General features: G+C 39.3%; 1 protein-coding gene across 4 annotated transcripts in view; it reads left to right on the top strand.

Moving 5' to 3' along the window:
• The first annotated feature begins 3262 nt into the window (after positions 1–3262).
• PHF3 (PHD finger protein 3) overlaps positions 3263–16001 on the top strand; it is a 50677-nt gene continuing 37938 nt past the window's right edge. For 2 of the 4 annotated variants that reach the window (XM_030235275.2, XM_050973124.1), the window contains exon 1: positions 3263–3476. Coding sequence is in view for 1 of the 4 variants with exons in the window: in XM_030235274.2 (XP_030091134.2) it covers positions 12975–13218 (244 nt within the window). In the remaining 3 variants the exon portion in view is untranslated. Of the gene's footprint in view, positions 3477–12949; positions 13219–16001 lie in introns of those variants that run through there. The other 2 variants (XM_030235274.2, XM_030235276.2) reach the window with 2 other exon arrangements.

The raw sequence follows: 16001 nt of genomic DNA, 5'->3' as shown, positions 1-16001 counted from the left end.
CACTCCCTTTCACCTGTGGAACTGAATGTTTTTCTGCTGCTTTCTAGAGTAAGACATGTAACTTCTGTTTGATCCAACAACTGGCAGCTGCTAATGAGTCTTTTTGTGAGGAAAGAGAATGATCATGTCATAAATTTGGTGAAAAGCGGGTAAGGGGACACATGATACTGTTCCTATACTAACTAAAGCAAGGAGGAGGTAGGAAATTAAGGGGGAAATAGTGTCAAATCAGATATTCTTAACTCAAATATGTGGGTTTCCTTTATGCGATTAGAAAATTTTAGATTATTGGTTGTTATTGTTCTGCATTTGAAAAAGTCAATTCTTATAACACAAGAAATAGAAAATATCTGAGGAACTAACAGTTATAAATTTTTCTAAATGTATAATTCACAATAACTTAAAATTGACTTCCAAAGAGCTACTGTGGAGCTTCCTGAATAGTGGTATTAGCAAATCCCAGGTATTGAGAGTGTCTGCTGTTCATCCTGGAAAAAAATCATGGCAGTGAGCTATGAAAAGCAGTTATCTAATTATTAAAGGGTGCCAATGTAGTATTTATGACTCAGAAAACAGTAATCAGGAAAAAAAAAATAAGGTTGTTCAATATTGTAAATTCAGCAGATAAACATAACTGGTGCTGTAGCTGTAGTACCTATCAATTTATTTCAGAAGTGTAACTCTGCTTTGTATAACATTTTAAATTATGCAATTACAAAACAAATGCAGTACTTGGGTTTTAAAATCATTTAAATCAAGTATCTTGCAGACAAAAGAAAGATGTTCCTGTGAGACTTTGTTTGAATATTTAATGGCCTACTGCTGTAACATATCTCAGTTTTTTGGCAGTAGCAAATACTGCCCTACAGCAGGGCACCACCATACCCAATACATTCTTTATCCAGATAAGCACATGGAGCAATCTAACTCCTTTCCACATTTTGACAACCAAAGCATAAGTAATAGTCAAAAGCAAGCCATGTTTAAGACCAGCGTGATCATAATCTGACTGCATAGAGCATATTTTCAAAAAATTCCATTTAGACCCAAAGACATGGAAAGACTACAAGTAATATAATTCACAAATCTCTTGGGAAGAGTTCTGGCTAAATGGAGACTTGGAACTATAAGCAAAGAAACCACCTTCTGCTTTTTCTTGTGTTCAGGGCACTAGGAGACTTAAAATAAATAGGTTGCTTTTCAAGGGAAACAACTTGGAAGATGTGGACTACTACCAAGTAGCTCATGTATAAAGGGATTATGTGATAAAAATATTACTAGGGAAGATAGCAGATGGGACAGTTGTAATTGTGGACACCTGGTGTGTCAGTGTACACAAAGGCCTCTGTAATAACTACAAAATTTGCTATTGGGGTGCTCTTTTTTTTATACTGAACTGCAACACAGGTGCTTCAGATGATCAAGTTCATTACATAAATGGAGGGGCACAGTATGACCATGGCAAAAGAAAAGTGCACATACTCTGTTAAACTGAGATGGGTCACTGGAGTTATGTGACTTTTGACAGTGTAAAGAAAAAACTGAATAGAGCAATGAACAATGATCAGATTACCAGCAATGCTTTGCCTGCTGCTTGTGTCAAAAGAAATGAAATCAAAAGGGCTGGATGCTGGAAAATTTGTGTAATGCAAATTCAGTTTAACTGAATTTTGCTTCAGAAAGTAATTTCATTTCTTTGTATAATATCAACAGTATTTTAGAGGGTTAGCACCTTGTTGAAAGTTCCATGCCTAAAAAACCTTTGAAGAAATTACTGCAACCAACCCAGTAGCTCAGTTCTGCGCCATCATAAGAATTCAGTTTGTTGTTTTTTTTTTAAAGATGCTTGCTTTGGAAAGGAGAGAGACCTTCTGAAACAGGGAAAATACAGGAAGAAAACTGGAGAAAACCAACTTGTGGTAATGTGCATAACTAGTTATGGAAGGGCAGGGAGAAAAAAAATGCTGCATAGGTTAAAAACTGCTCCACTTCAAAACTGTTCTGTTGGAAATACCTTGTGCATTGCCTGTAAATATTGCTGTGTTACCATGCCTTCAGTTTAATGCTTCCTTTCTTAGTGTGATGGCAGCAAGAGAAGCATTCAATGTATTTCAGCCTTCATGGCACCACAGAAAGCCCTAAAGAATACAATCTCAGAGACTCAAAACAGAACCGAGGAAACACAATATTTTTGTCCTTACATCATGTTTGTATTTCATTACAAAATACTAGGAATATGTAAAGGCAGCGTTAATATAATAATTTGGAATAACCTTAATATATAAGATAATTCCAAATTCGATTTTTAGAAATATTAAAAATCAAGTTTCTCTTTTGGAAGTGTTGAATGAAACTTGGTATATACTAGAACCAGCCTGCACTGCACTTCATGCCAGCCATACACAACTGAAAGCAGAGTAACGAATGCTGCATTCAGCTAATGCTGTAACACAAACTAGGAAAGACAGTCCTGCTTTTTGGTAACATTACGTGGAGACCAAATTACTCGAGGTTCTGATTTCCCGACAAACACACACCGCGACAGCCCCCTTAGGTGTCGATCCGTGCGAATGTGCGCCACAGGTCCTGCAAGGCGCGTATACAAACTGCTCCCAGGAAAAGAGGAGAAAATGCGCCTGCACCAACAGGCTGCATGAGACGAGTCTGCCCAGGACCGACCGACTGCGGAGACCTTGCTGTCTAACACGTAGGAACCGAAGAACCTGGCACATCGGGAGCTGCAGGAATCTGCCCGGGGCCGGGAGGGAACAGGACAGATTAACAAGCAGGTTGTATAATGCGGGCTGCACCGAGGGGGGGGGGGGGGGTGCCAGCTACTATCCGAAGACAAAAGGCCACATCATTACACACGCACTAGTCACACCATGTGTGCCCTCAGCCAGGGTCTTACGGGAAAACCGGCGGAGCCGGCCAGCCGCCCTCCATCCGCCCTCCCTGGGCACAGGCAGGCCCGTCAGGCGCAGCCGGGCCCGCAGCTGCCACCGGGCGCCTTGGCTATTGCGGCCCCCGACCCCAGCGAGGGTACCCAGGACACCCCCAGCTCCGCCGCGAGGGCTGGTTCCGCTGAGGGGACCTCTCCGAAGCCTGTCCAGGCCGAGGCCACCGGCGCGGCTCACTCCCGGCCCGGCCCGGGGTCCCGCGGCTCTGCCCCACCCCCGACCTCTCCCGCCCGGCGCCTGCGCAGCGCGCGCGCCCCCGCCCGCCCCATCCCTTCCTTCCAACAGCGCCGTCACGTGAGCAGCCGGGCCCGGCGCGCCGGACGCCGCGGGGGCGCGCACCGGCGGGGCAGCGGGCACGCGGCCACCACCGGGCCGGGCCGAGCCGGGCGCGACCACCAGGGCGGGGGCAGCCCGCGCGCGCCCCCGCGGAGCTGCGCGCGCCGCCCTCCCTTCCTTTGGCGCGGCCGCCGCGTCCCTTCCCCCGCGGCCGCGGGGCAGCGCTGGGCGGCGGAGCGGGTGAGTTATTGCGGGCTGCGGCAGCGACGGGGCAGGCAGGGCGGGCAGGACCGGGGGTGGAGGACCCCGCTGTGCTGCGCGGCCCTCCCCAGCCTTCTCCGTGCCGGGCAGGGCTTGGCCGGGCCTGCGGCGGCAGAGCGGCGGCCTATGCTCGCCAGGCCCAGCCGGGTGGCGAGGGGCGGCCCGGCGGGACGCGGCTGCTACCACTGCGGGGCCGCGGCACGGGCTGTGCGCGGGGGCGGCGCCGCCGCTGGCTCCTGTGCGCAGGCGACCTGCGGTCCGGCCGCCGGCCCCGGGGGCGCTCCCCAGGGGTGTTTCCCGGCCGCCTCGCTCTGCCCGGGTGCGGCCCCGCGGCCCCGGCGCGGTTGTTGCGGAGGTTGCCACCCGCGGGCCCTGGGCCGGCCGGGCCCGGCCGCCTGACATGGCGCTCTGGCCCCGGCCTCGCTGGGGCCGCACGGACATGGGGCGGGAGCGGCCGCCGCAGGCTCCTTGCCCGGAGTCGTGTTGCTGCTGAGACCTCTCCCACACCGCCTTCCCTGCCCTGCGCTTGCTACCTTTCGATCCTTCTACGTTTGTCTCTTCTCATCACCCTTTGAGACGCCGATGCCTTGTTGTCCCATACCAAGGAGAGAAACAATCACCAATTTAGACCCTGCTTTTCTTACTCCTGATCTGACCTGTTACGGGCGCCTTCTCCCGTCTTTTAAACTTAGCACCACGAACAATTTCTGTGTTTGACTCCTGTGTATAGTACCCACTGTAGGAAGTGCGGGAGAAAATGTGGTCATCAGCAGTGCTTTGGGATTCAGTGGCCTGTTGGTACTTCCAGATCCTAATCTAGGATGAGGTGCTGTTTCTGGGACAGTGCGTTTATTGCTTGCTACTGGGGTGCACGTAATAACTCTCAGGCTTTAGAAGAGGCATCGTTCATGTAATTGCAAGTGTTCGTTCTGTGTGGTGTGCACAAGGGAGACCTGTTAGAGCCGTGCGGGGAACGTGTGGATGAAGAGCGCTCTGCGGCATAGTTTAAATTAGTAAAAATAGCCTATCATTTGCTTTTATTAAAATGAATATTAGCATCACTAAACAGTGGAAGTATTTTAGGATTAAATGTAAGGATAGTAAATATATGGCATCTCTTTAGCACCACTAATTCATGGTTTGTTTTGCGTAATAAATTACTCTGTTGTGGTTTGGGACACAATGTAAGGGAGCCTTGAAAACGTGTGTTTTTTATATTTCTTGGAGTAGTTCCACTTCTGTTTACACTTAGTTCATGTCCTTCAATGAAAGTCTTCTTTTTTCTGTAACAAGCAGCTTCTACTTTTAATTTCTATAGTTGGCTTTAAAGATTCTGCCTATATATGTGGAGTTCTGAACACCTATATTTTTCTCAGCTATTGTTGCCTGTTACTTAGTCATTCAGTTTTTATGTGCCTTTTACATTTGCAAACTGAAAGGGCACCTAACTACAAACCATGTTGGCTAGATTTAATTCAATACAGTTAGCTGAGACAGTTAAACACAGTGGTAAGGTGATTTATGGACAACAGAAACTCTGAAAATTCTAACCTACTGTCTTTCTGCAACCTCTGTCTGAAAAAGAGGCTTACCTCTACCACTAGTGTTGTGCTCGGAATTGAGCTGATGAATTTCTTTAGTTGTTATATTAATTTTTTCTGTTAATTTTTCCTAGTCAACCTAAATATTGTTAAATACAAGCTTTAACAGGAGAGCCATATTATATTAGAAGCTCTTTTTATGGTAAGGGCATATTTTTGAAAGGTAATGCTATGAAGTAGCAATGATAAAGTTCACTGAATTGGGGTATGAGAGTTCATTTTATAGAAGTAGATAGTGAAAAATACAGACAGCTTGTCACATTCTCCTGAGTGGTGTCAATGTAGCTATGTGAAGAATGGCATATTTCTGTGAAAAATTCCACAAGGCTTATCCATTAAGCTTTTAACTATTGCTAATAAAAATCCCAACAAACAAACCCTAATTCTAATAGGTGTTTCCAAATGGATCTTTGTGAGAGAGACACTGACACAGGCCAAAGGTATTACAAATGAAAATATTCTCTCTGGTGACTGACAAATAATCAGTAATAAGCAGTAACCTGCTACACAGTTTAGCATTTTTTACTATGTTCCAGCTGAAAATTCTTCAAACAAGTGTTGAGAAACCTGCTGGTGGAAGAGTTCAAGAGAATAGTAGTAGTGGTAGAAATACAATCTCTCTTCATCTTTTTATTTTCAGTGAAATGTCTTTTGGTAGTGAACTTACAAATTCCCAAGGTATATACAGCAATGGAGAGACTCATAAAATTATGTATGGTCTTTGATTATGCCTAATTTTTGTGGTATTCAGGAGTATTCATTGGTGAGATAGCCCAACAAAGGAAAACAGAGTACTTAATGTTTCACAATGTAAAAAGTTTGCATTTTACATTTACATAGTCCACGTTTCACACTGTGAAGGTGTTTTTTGACATAACACAAGTTTTAGTGCAGCACTGTGTGCCTCTTCGAGCTATAAAGTGAGGGTGAGAGAGGTATTTTTTTTAACATAACTGCTAAGATGATTTTCAATGGTACTATTTGATATTTTATGATTAAGAAAAGGTTTCTGTATTCTTTCTGCATTTCTTTGTCTTCTAATTAAATAGTTTTTTTGAAATTTACTTTTCCTTTCTGTTCACTGAGGTACACAGTGATGTACAGTTATGGGTGGTGAATGAGTTATGAACAGGGAAGGTTTAACAAAGCAAGTATATTGAACTGTCTGCTCTCTTAAATACCATGATAGCAAGTAGTAAGATATCTGCTCTGTCATTGAGGAGAGAAGCACATAACTTTAGATTCTAGATCGATTTTGGGAGGTGATTATTATTGTATGTTGAGATTTTAGTAACAAGGCGTTTTAGATGGTGTCTGAAGACTTCAGAGTGAGGTAAACACAGAGATAGTATAGTAGAGCTTCTTAACAATTAACAAAATGCTCAGATTTACATTTCTTGTTTTTTAGTCTTTAGCAGGGTTTTGTTTTGAGGTCACTAGAAGCTAGATCTTCAATTTTAAATGAAGGATTAAATTAATAAATAATAAGTAGGGGATTTACATAAGGGAACAGGTGGTGTATGGATACCTAATGGGTTGATGTTTCAGTGTATAAGTTGATCAGGGAAGTGTACCTGGTCCTCCTTAACAGCAATATTGATGATTCAAGTAAACCTGTATGTGTACATGTTCCTGTTAGGCAGGTTTTTGCCAGTGTCCTTGTTTTTGGGAGATAAGTGAATGAGGAAGGTCAAATCTGATGATGCTTAAAGATTAAAGTTCAGTAAACCATATTCTATATAAGTATTACATCTGCCTTTTTTTGGACAAAGGATGCTGAAATCTTCTTTTAACCCTTCTAAACATGTTTTTGTGGCTAGGTGGCTGTTCATATGCTCATATATCACATGGCTTGTTCTGTCAAAAATATTTTGTTAAATTAATTCTTGCAGACTGCCCCAGATGATGGGATTTGAGCCAAAATCAACCAGAGTAGAAAGCACATTGGTGTGAGAGTTGTAAACTCAGCAAAAAGTTGTCAAGGTGATATCTTCTTACTGAAGCTGCCTCTGATGTACTGTCTGATACTGATTTTTCTCTTTAATCCCGTGATGTGTTTGGACTGTGAACACTATTGGGTAAAATCTCTTGCTGCAGAAGATGTGGGTCTCTGTTCTGGCTAATATCCATGAATATAATACATGCAACTTCTGGTGCTTAAAGCATGGCAGCATGGATACATGGCAACTTAGACTTAATTTTCAATTAGATACTTGGGAGCTTAAACTTTAAAGTTTGTGTAGGAGGAAGGAGGAGGATGGTAGTAAAACATGCATCAGGGCTCTGAAGTAACTTTGTTTGGTGGGTGGGTTTTAAGTGTCAAGGTATCAGTGAGCCCATGGAGTGGTCTGACATCACAGCTCCAGTGAACAAAGGTAGACATTTCATACCTTGAGTGTCCCTTTTGGGTTCCGTAGTTGTCACACAGCATCAGCAAGGGTTTGTTTTGGTTTTTTTTTTTTTTTAAGCTGCTTGTGTTATTACCTAATTGCATGGCAATTAAGATGCAATTTCCCTCTTTTGATGAAAAGTTTTTACTGATTCTTCTGTAACTGTGCTGAGTCAGATTTTCCCATTTGTTTTGTCTACTAAGCTGATAGTCATCCAAATAGCTTGTTCCTTTCGTTTAGTGTCCTTCCAGAGTTTACTACTTGAAGAAATAAATATAATATGGATCTTTTTAACAGAGTCTGTTAGAGTTATTACGAGTGCTTGTTGGTGTTTTGGTGTGCATAAGCACAAGGTCCAGAGACCAAGTCCTGTATTTTGAATGTTGCAATGTCTCCCACATAGTCCAGTTAATAACTGCATGTACAAAAGCTTTTAAAAGCACTAGACAGATTCAGTGAATTGGAAGTGACAGACACTGTTCAGAAAGGTACTTCGGTGAAATGGAAGGAATTGTAGTATTGCTATGCTATCTTCAGCAGTTTCAGGCTCACTTATTCAGGCAGGTCAATAAAGTAGATAGGCTATTCAACATCTAGGATTCTGAATATTCTAAATAAGCAGTGTGAGGTTGGTTTTTTTTTTTCCTTCATTAGGTTTACTCAGGTTTATGCCTATCCTTGATCCCAATTCAGGCAATTCTTTTTTGGTAAAATTTCTTTGTAGAATTTTTTTTTTTTTTTGAAGTCCAACTTCTGAGGACTTTCATAAACCAGATTTATTTTTAAATTGACAATTATTAAACATACAGAAGCTTCTGTTTTATATTACTAACTTTAAAATATGAAAGTCAAGTTTAAAAGGTAAACTGATGTATTAAATTCACCCCCTGGCCAGAGAGGGAAGGAAAGAGAGTAATTACAGTGAAGCCTAACATTAGCTTTGTAAAATAAATGATGTGTGAATACTGTGAAAAAATGAACAAAATGAATGTAAAGGAAAATAAGGAAAAAAAAATAGCAAGACAAATGTAACTAACATGTATCCAAATATGTAGTTTAAAAATTAAATTTTAACATGCTGCTGATTAAGGGAGACTTAGTTTAAAATGCAGTCAAGAGTATGCTTGGCCTGTCCATCAGCTGAAAAACACAAGGAATGCTTCGTGGTAAATACAAATTGTGATCACCCCTGCCTGAGGTGGATTTTAGATAAGATGATAGAAGCATGCAGATGCAGTTGGAGATCTCCACTAAATTATTTTTCTCTGTTGTGATTAAGAAAATAATATAGCAGAAACTGAAGTAATTCTTTGCCTCCTTCATAGACAAACTAAGCAGTGAAAAAGTTTAAAGATGTACAACATCTTTTGTCCAGTTTCTAGTCTTCCTTCCCTTCTAAGTTTAGTTTGGAAGGATATGCTTGTTTGATATCTCAGTTTCTTTTCTAAGCAAGCGATCATTCTGACTATTTAACTTTTAATTTTAAAAAGTCACATAGAACTGTTAAAGTTGTAATGAAAATATGGTACTGTTGGAGAAGATAAAAATCTACTGTGGCAGATTCTACAGTGTGTTTATTTCACACCAGATTTGTTGGGATTTGAGGCAATAGTATGGCATACCTGACTTAATAAACTAATTCTGCAGTGGAAAAAAATATTTTTTTTAAACTGAAAGACTGACTGTAGAAGGAAACAATGTTTAGAGCATGAAGAAATTTCATGGTAAACATAATGTGGGGGAAATTCTAGAGGTTATACTTGACTGTAGTGCTTTCTAACAGGGTTGTTTATAGTGTTGGATCACTTAATGACAGATATTGGTTAGTGAGTTACTTTGTAATTGTTGCAATGTTACTTCTGTGGTCGTTGCTTCTGTTTTTTCAGTGGAGAGACTGATAGAAGCAAATAATTTTTGAAGGTGTAAGAGAAATGTATTTAGTGAACTGAGGAGAGTGATCTCTATGCTTCAAGCTTTTCTTGATGGTGAGTTCTTTTAGCCAGACTCCTTCTCTATGTTGCTGTGCTGTAACAGTTTCAGTAGTGCTCTGATGCTCCAGGAGCCTGTGGGTGGGAGAAGTTTAACTGAGCCAGACTGGGACTTGCTTCTTTGCCTCATTTACGAACACTCCTCACTGGTTCTGTGTGCATAATACTTTTCATATTCTGTTGCTTCTGATTAGCTCCCCAGCGGGAAGGCCCTTGTGAATTGCCGTGTGCTGGGAGCCCGCTGGTATGTGCACATCTGCTGGGAGCCTTGCCGAGGCACCAGCCGCTGGGGTTCAAGGGGAGGACACAGCTGTGTTCCAGTGGAGTAATGCATTCTTCCTTTGAGGGGTTAGGATTATCTTTGGAAATAAGTTAGCATGAAAATCTTAACTGTGATTTTACCTGTACCTCTGGCTATTTTTCCTGATGTTCAAAGTATTTCAAATGCAAAATAAACTGTTCAGAATTTATACACTGAAGGCATTGTGCAGGGGAAGATTTTTTTTTTCTTGCAGCTACTGTTTTTAACAGCAGCTGAAGAAGTTTATCTTTCATCCTCATCCCAGAGATTTTACATTTCTTATGATTGGTAATCTAGTAATGTTAGAAATAACTTATTAAAATAGCTTGGTAGTGTACCAATTATGAAAATAATCACAGAGTGGTTTTTTGAACTAGTTAAAGCAAAATTTTGATTTTATGTATTTTTCTGGCATAAACTTTGTATGTTAAAAATGGTAGAACAAGTTCTTTAAGATTAGATTTTGTGATAGTAGTATTTTTATGCAAGCCCCCTGACTTTTTGATGCAAAATTTGGGTAGAACTTATACTTGGTCATAGGCTAGTGCTCCAGGAATAAAGCTTTCAGTAAAATTCTTCTTGAATTTTCTCTGCTGGCTATTTAGGTCTCATTGAAGGTGTCTGTGGCCACTGCATGTATAGTTCCTTTGGCAGTTACTTCTCAGTGCTTTTAGTGTTCTGAATGGCTGCATGGTAGTCTTAAAAAACTGTAGGTAATCTTTTTCTTCATCACATCACTGAAGACAGGTTAATTTCTGTCAGGGATTTTTATCCTGATTTCTGTCAGGGATTTTTAATCAAGAGTTAATATTCTTAAGCTTTGCTTCTTAACATTGCTTTTTATGAAGTGATCATCACTGCTTTGGGAACAACAATATTTGAGTAACAAATATATAAATGTTCTCCTATCCAGAAAAAAAGCTTGGGATATGTTATTGTGTCTTCAAAGCTTCTGCCACTTTTTAATGTTGAATGCAGAAGGTTTCTTGCATTCTCACAATATGTAGGTGTTCTATTGTAGTGTCACTGACACTTGCTAATGTCAGGGTTCACCATAATTTTATCCTGTGGCTGTTACTCTTGTGTTCATGTAATGGTAATATGAAAAAGTCTGTCATTACAGGAAGGTGCTTTAAAGTACTGTATTGGGGCATTTGTAATTATTTTCTTATTTGGAGCCGCTGCATCTCTTGTAGGTTATCCTGTGTAGTGTCGGATTGTTGTAACTATGTGGTATAATAATAAAAACAGATTATACAGGTAGCATAGTACTTACTCCATTAGTTTGCTACTTCATTTGTTGCCAGATTTGGAACTTCAGAAACCATGTTTGCTTTTATAGGTGCTAGTTGGTGTGGTGTATATGCAGATGCACTGCATTGCTTGATAAAAGAAGTCCATTTTTTTGGTGAGAGTGCTTTCAAATTACAACTTGCTGCTGAAGTCTGTTATCTCTTTACTAAATACATGTGATTTAGCTAAACTTTCCTTCACTCTGGCTGCTTGGTCAGTAGAACCTTGTGTATCAGACTGCTTTGTTGTGTAGAAATTGGAAAGATGACATGCTCTGCAGAGACACAGTTCTATACCTGACCATTGGTTTCTTCTGAGCTGCCCTATGGGAGAAGGAAGAAAGACCGGCATGTTTGAAAATAAAGCCCCAACAACCCAAAACCCAGCAAAACCCCACAAACAAAAAAAGCCCCTAAGAAAGCCCACCCAAACAAAATGAAACATCATTTGTGTTAGACCTGTAGTTTTTGTAAATTTGTGAAATAAAATGCACAAATAGGGTTGAAATGGTAGCAGAGCCCTTATATGCATCTGGCTAGGATATTCCCAGTTGATTGCTAAAACAGAAATGCCCCATTAATGTGTCTAAGGAAGCATACTTAATATTCTATTAAGCATGAGTAAGTACTGGATTTATTTAGTGGCAGGTTGCTGGAATAACCATCTAGAAAGTAACTCAAGAACTGCAAACTCCAGTTCTCACTTGTCATTTTCCTTTAATTAGTGTGTTCATTCTAGAAAAATAATTATTTCACATGGGAGGAGGAGGATGATGAAAGAAGGAGACAGAAGATATTTGTGTCCTTTTGCTGTTTCCAAAAGCTTTAACAGCCTTATGTGCCAAAAACTGGCCTTTTAGACTATCCTATGTGCCAAATTAGGCCAGGCAGTGCTGCACTGCTCCATTTTCCTTACCTGTCTGATCATATTTATTATAGTTATCTTTCTCTACTTTGAGGATATGCTAAAGCAAAACTTACGAAGTGTTTTGCTGACCTTTTTTCCATTCTTAGTTTCCATGTATACTTAATAGTTAAGTCTTTGCTTCAGTACTTGCACTTCTGCTGCATTGCAAAGAAGATCTAGAAAATAAAGAATTGCTTGTAAAATGCAGTTGCCATCTTTGTATATAATTCCTTAGGTAGACTTCTAGAATTTCACCTAAACTTCTTTAAAATTGAAGTTTCAAAAGGCTCCTCCTTTTGATGCCAGCTCAGAATTCTCATGTACTTGATTGAGATCAGATTTTCATATAAAATGTATGTAATTTTATTGACTGTATTGATCAATGAAAAATAATAGCAATAAAACCTTGCTGTTTAAAAATACTAACTTGCTATGAAGTACCTGGTAGTTGCTCTTTGAACAGAAATATAGTTCTTCTCAGTAGTACACCATATTAATAGTATGGCAGGCTCTGGAATCTTCTCAGCTCCATTGATGTTAGTGGAAGCTGACCTCACATTTGTACGTTTAAAAAGAAGAAAGTCATGCTCACAGTGCTGCTGTCTCCAGGTTCGCTTGTTCTTGATATCCTCCTCCTCTGGTGTCCTACCTCTTGGGCTGTCTTAAGATTTAAACAAATTTTAGAAAGAAGCTGTTTAGTTACCTTTGTTATTCATACTCTGTAGAAGTGTCAGCATTTGGATGCTGATAGAGGAGATTAGCATGGAATTTCTTTTAAAAATAATTAGGGAATTGATTTTTAGTTATGCAGTGGGCCATCCTAAGCCATTAGCAGTTTTTTATTTGTTTTTGTAATTCCTGAATACCTTAAGCATTCCTTATAAAACACAAGAGCCAAAAAATTTTCTGGTGTCTTAGGTGTTTTACAATTTGTAGCTTATTTTCTTATGGTATTTTTCTTGTCTTTCTATAGGGCTGAAAGACACACAGGAGTCTTCATGGATATAGTTGATACATTTAACCATTTAATTCCTACTGAACAATTAGATGATGCCCTATTTCTAGAATCCAACCTGGAGAATGAAGTCTGTGAGGATTTTAGTACAAGTCAAAATGTCTTAGAGGATTCGCTGAAGAACATGCTCAGCGATAAGGATCCTATGCTAGGATCTGCAAGTGCCCAGTTCTGTTTGCCTGTTTTGGATAGCAATGACCCCAATTTCCAGATGCCTTGTTCTACAGGTAAATCTTACAATTTTTTAAGATTACAATTTAAAATACAGTTTCACTCTAGTACCAACCCTTTTTCATAATATAGAAATAATAAGTTTGGATTTCTGTTGCCTTGCTGCCCTTTTTCAATGCACTTCATACGTGCCTGGCATGTAAACTATGTGCAGGTCTTGTAAATTTTGTAGTGTAACAATAGAGGAAAGCTCCTTACGTGGATCAGAAGTAGCCTAGGCATTGTCTGTCAGTTACTCCCAATGAAAGTCAAGATTTGTTTAGTGTAGGTACTGGGCCTGATCACTGAAGTCACTGGTTTGTTTAAAAAATGCTGTATTTCTGGATTAGTAGTAGGAACGGGAGAGTTATACAAATTACTGCTCTGACCTCAGGGTTAGTCTGTTAGCGCTAGGCCTTCTGCTAGCTCTTTCTGGATTCTGTGTTTTGCTTTGGTTGGCTTCAAGACCCTATAATAATAATAAAGTTAATTTTTTTACTGTTTGGAATACTTGATTTGGGAACAATTTAGAGCAAAGTTTTCAATGAAAATAATCTCAGAATTTATTGAATAATTTTAGAAGATTGAAAAAAAAAAAAAAAGATGATCCAATCCCTAAAATTATTAATATTTATGAAGAGTTAGAATAATTACACTGAATTTGATGCTAGAGACAAAAAATATACTTTATTCTTAGTAGCGTTCTTTATTTGACTGGAAGTTTAAAAACCATAATTTTTTAGCTTCATTATTAGAAGTGTTGTAGATTAATGCAGTTACATGATTATATTAAGATTTAGATTTTTTTAATACGGTTTATGATCTGTTTCTGAAAATCTTTATCATTTCCTTATATAGTATGTATTTTACTGTAACTAACAGACTAAATGTTCACCTTCACTAAATTAGGTGTCATTACATAATGGAAAACTGTAAATCAAAGATGATATTGATTAAGGCAATGATAAAGTGAGCTATCAAGCCAAAACAAGATAGTTGGCATTTTTTTCCTACTTCAGAAGAACATTTTTCAGGCCATCCTTAATGCTTTGGTGTACTCTTGCAGTAGTCTATTAGTCTCAATAGTATTCCTATGCATTTTTCTCTGTAACCTGCCAAATAAAAATCATAATCTGTCTTAATATACATAAGACCATATAATGTACACAACTAAACCAAATTCCCCATCACTTGCAAATTCTTTTGTGTTAGTTCATCCTGTGCATCCTCCAGCAAACCTGTACTGCATTTAAAATTCTTGAATTAACTCATAGGGTACAGCTGGATATTTTGGAAGGTATGGAGAAACTTTCAGGTGCTTCCTGGCATGTATTTTTCCTGCAAGTGATCGGTACTGCAATAATTAATACTATTACTCCTTAAATAATCAAAATTAATTTTAAGGTCCTTAAAAATACTTTAATGAATGTATTTATTTGGGGGCTACTATTTCAGGCTGTGAGAAGACTAAGGGATTCAAAGCTGATTTGATTTATGAATTTAAAGTTTTGTTTTTAAATCTGAAAGCACCAGTAGAGCCACATTTCAGTAAAGAAATTAAAATGTGTTATTTGGAATTAATGTAGGTATAGAAAAGAACATGAAATGTTCTTGTAGTTGCTTGTTCTTTGTAGGTCTTGATAAGAACTGTCCTTATTGTGACATGGTAGGACTGCAGTATGTGCTTAAAATTTTTAAGTTAGGAATAATGAGTATCAGTTCAAAGTATGGTTTCTTTGCTTGTCTTTTTTCCTTGAAAGTTCATATAGTTGGGATTTATTTGATTTGTCTGACACTGTTGTGATCTAACCCTGCTGATGTAGTCTGCTGGTAAGAATGTGGTTATTCAAGATGGTAGTACCCTTCATATGAATTAAGCCATGCAAAAGCCATTTTTCCCAGTTTAGGTGGAAGCTCATCTGTACACCAGGTTCAATTTTTCTAAAAAGTAAAAAAAGCATAACTCTGCTGACAAAACTTGCTTTAATGTATTCTATATTTTTCATAACCCCTCCCTAGACTATTAAACAGTTTAAAAAAAGGAAAAAAGTGCTCATGGAAATTAATCCACAGGACCAGCAAAAGACAGATTTATCATATTTGATGCTTCTGGTATTGTAGAATTCTGTTTTGTAGAACTTTTAAAGTGGCGCAGATTTCATGCTACGGCTTACTTGACTGCTGTGAGCAAGGAGAAGAGATAAAGATAGTAATAGTTAAACTGAGGACAGGTGTTGTAGCTAAAATGGTAAAGGTAGTAATAGTTAAACTGAGGACAGGTGTTGTAGCTAAAATGGTAATTAGGTCTTCTAGATAATATGGAGGAGCAGAAGGCATGGCTCCCTGATACTTCTTTGAAAGCAGATTTGAGCTGAGTTAAGGAGTAGAAAACCTATGCACAAACAAAATACTATCTTTATATGCCTTTAACCCAACTGCGTAAGTGTGAAATTTCTTATGTGGGTGTGAGTATATGAGAAGGGCTCAATTCAGGCCTACTTTTTACCCACATGCCTACTTTCTCAAGATTGTGACATTTTTTCTACTTTATTTTGGAGATCGTGTATTTTTGTTTTCAAAAGCAAAAACTCTTCTCTCTTGCTCTTAAGTTGGTTTTGAGTGTGGGTTTGCTTCCTGCTCTTTTTCTTACAGCTGCATGGATATGAGTTTTTGTTGGGAGTTTTTACTGGCCTGATCCAAAGTTGTTACTCATCAACATGTTTTGCTGAGATTTAGGGTTTATATTGCACATCATTCATCAAGAACTAAGCTTTTTGTTAATACTAAGCTCTTTTTTTGG

The sequence above is a fragment of the Serinus canaria genome, chromosome 3, assembly GCF_022539315.1.
Source record: "Serinus canaria isolate serCan28SL12 chromosome 3, serCan2020, whole genome shotgun sequence".
NCBI classification, from domain to species: Eukaryota; Metazoa; Chordata; class Aves; order Passeriformes; family Fringillidae; genus Serinus; species Serinus canaria.
Note: the sequence above shows the minus strand (reverse complement) of the source record. Positions and strands in the feature narration are given on the sequence as shown.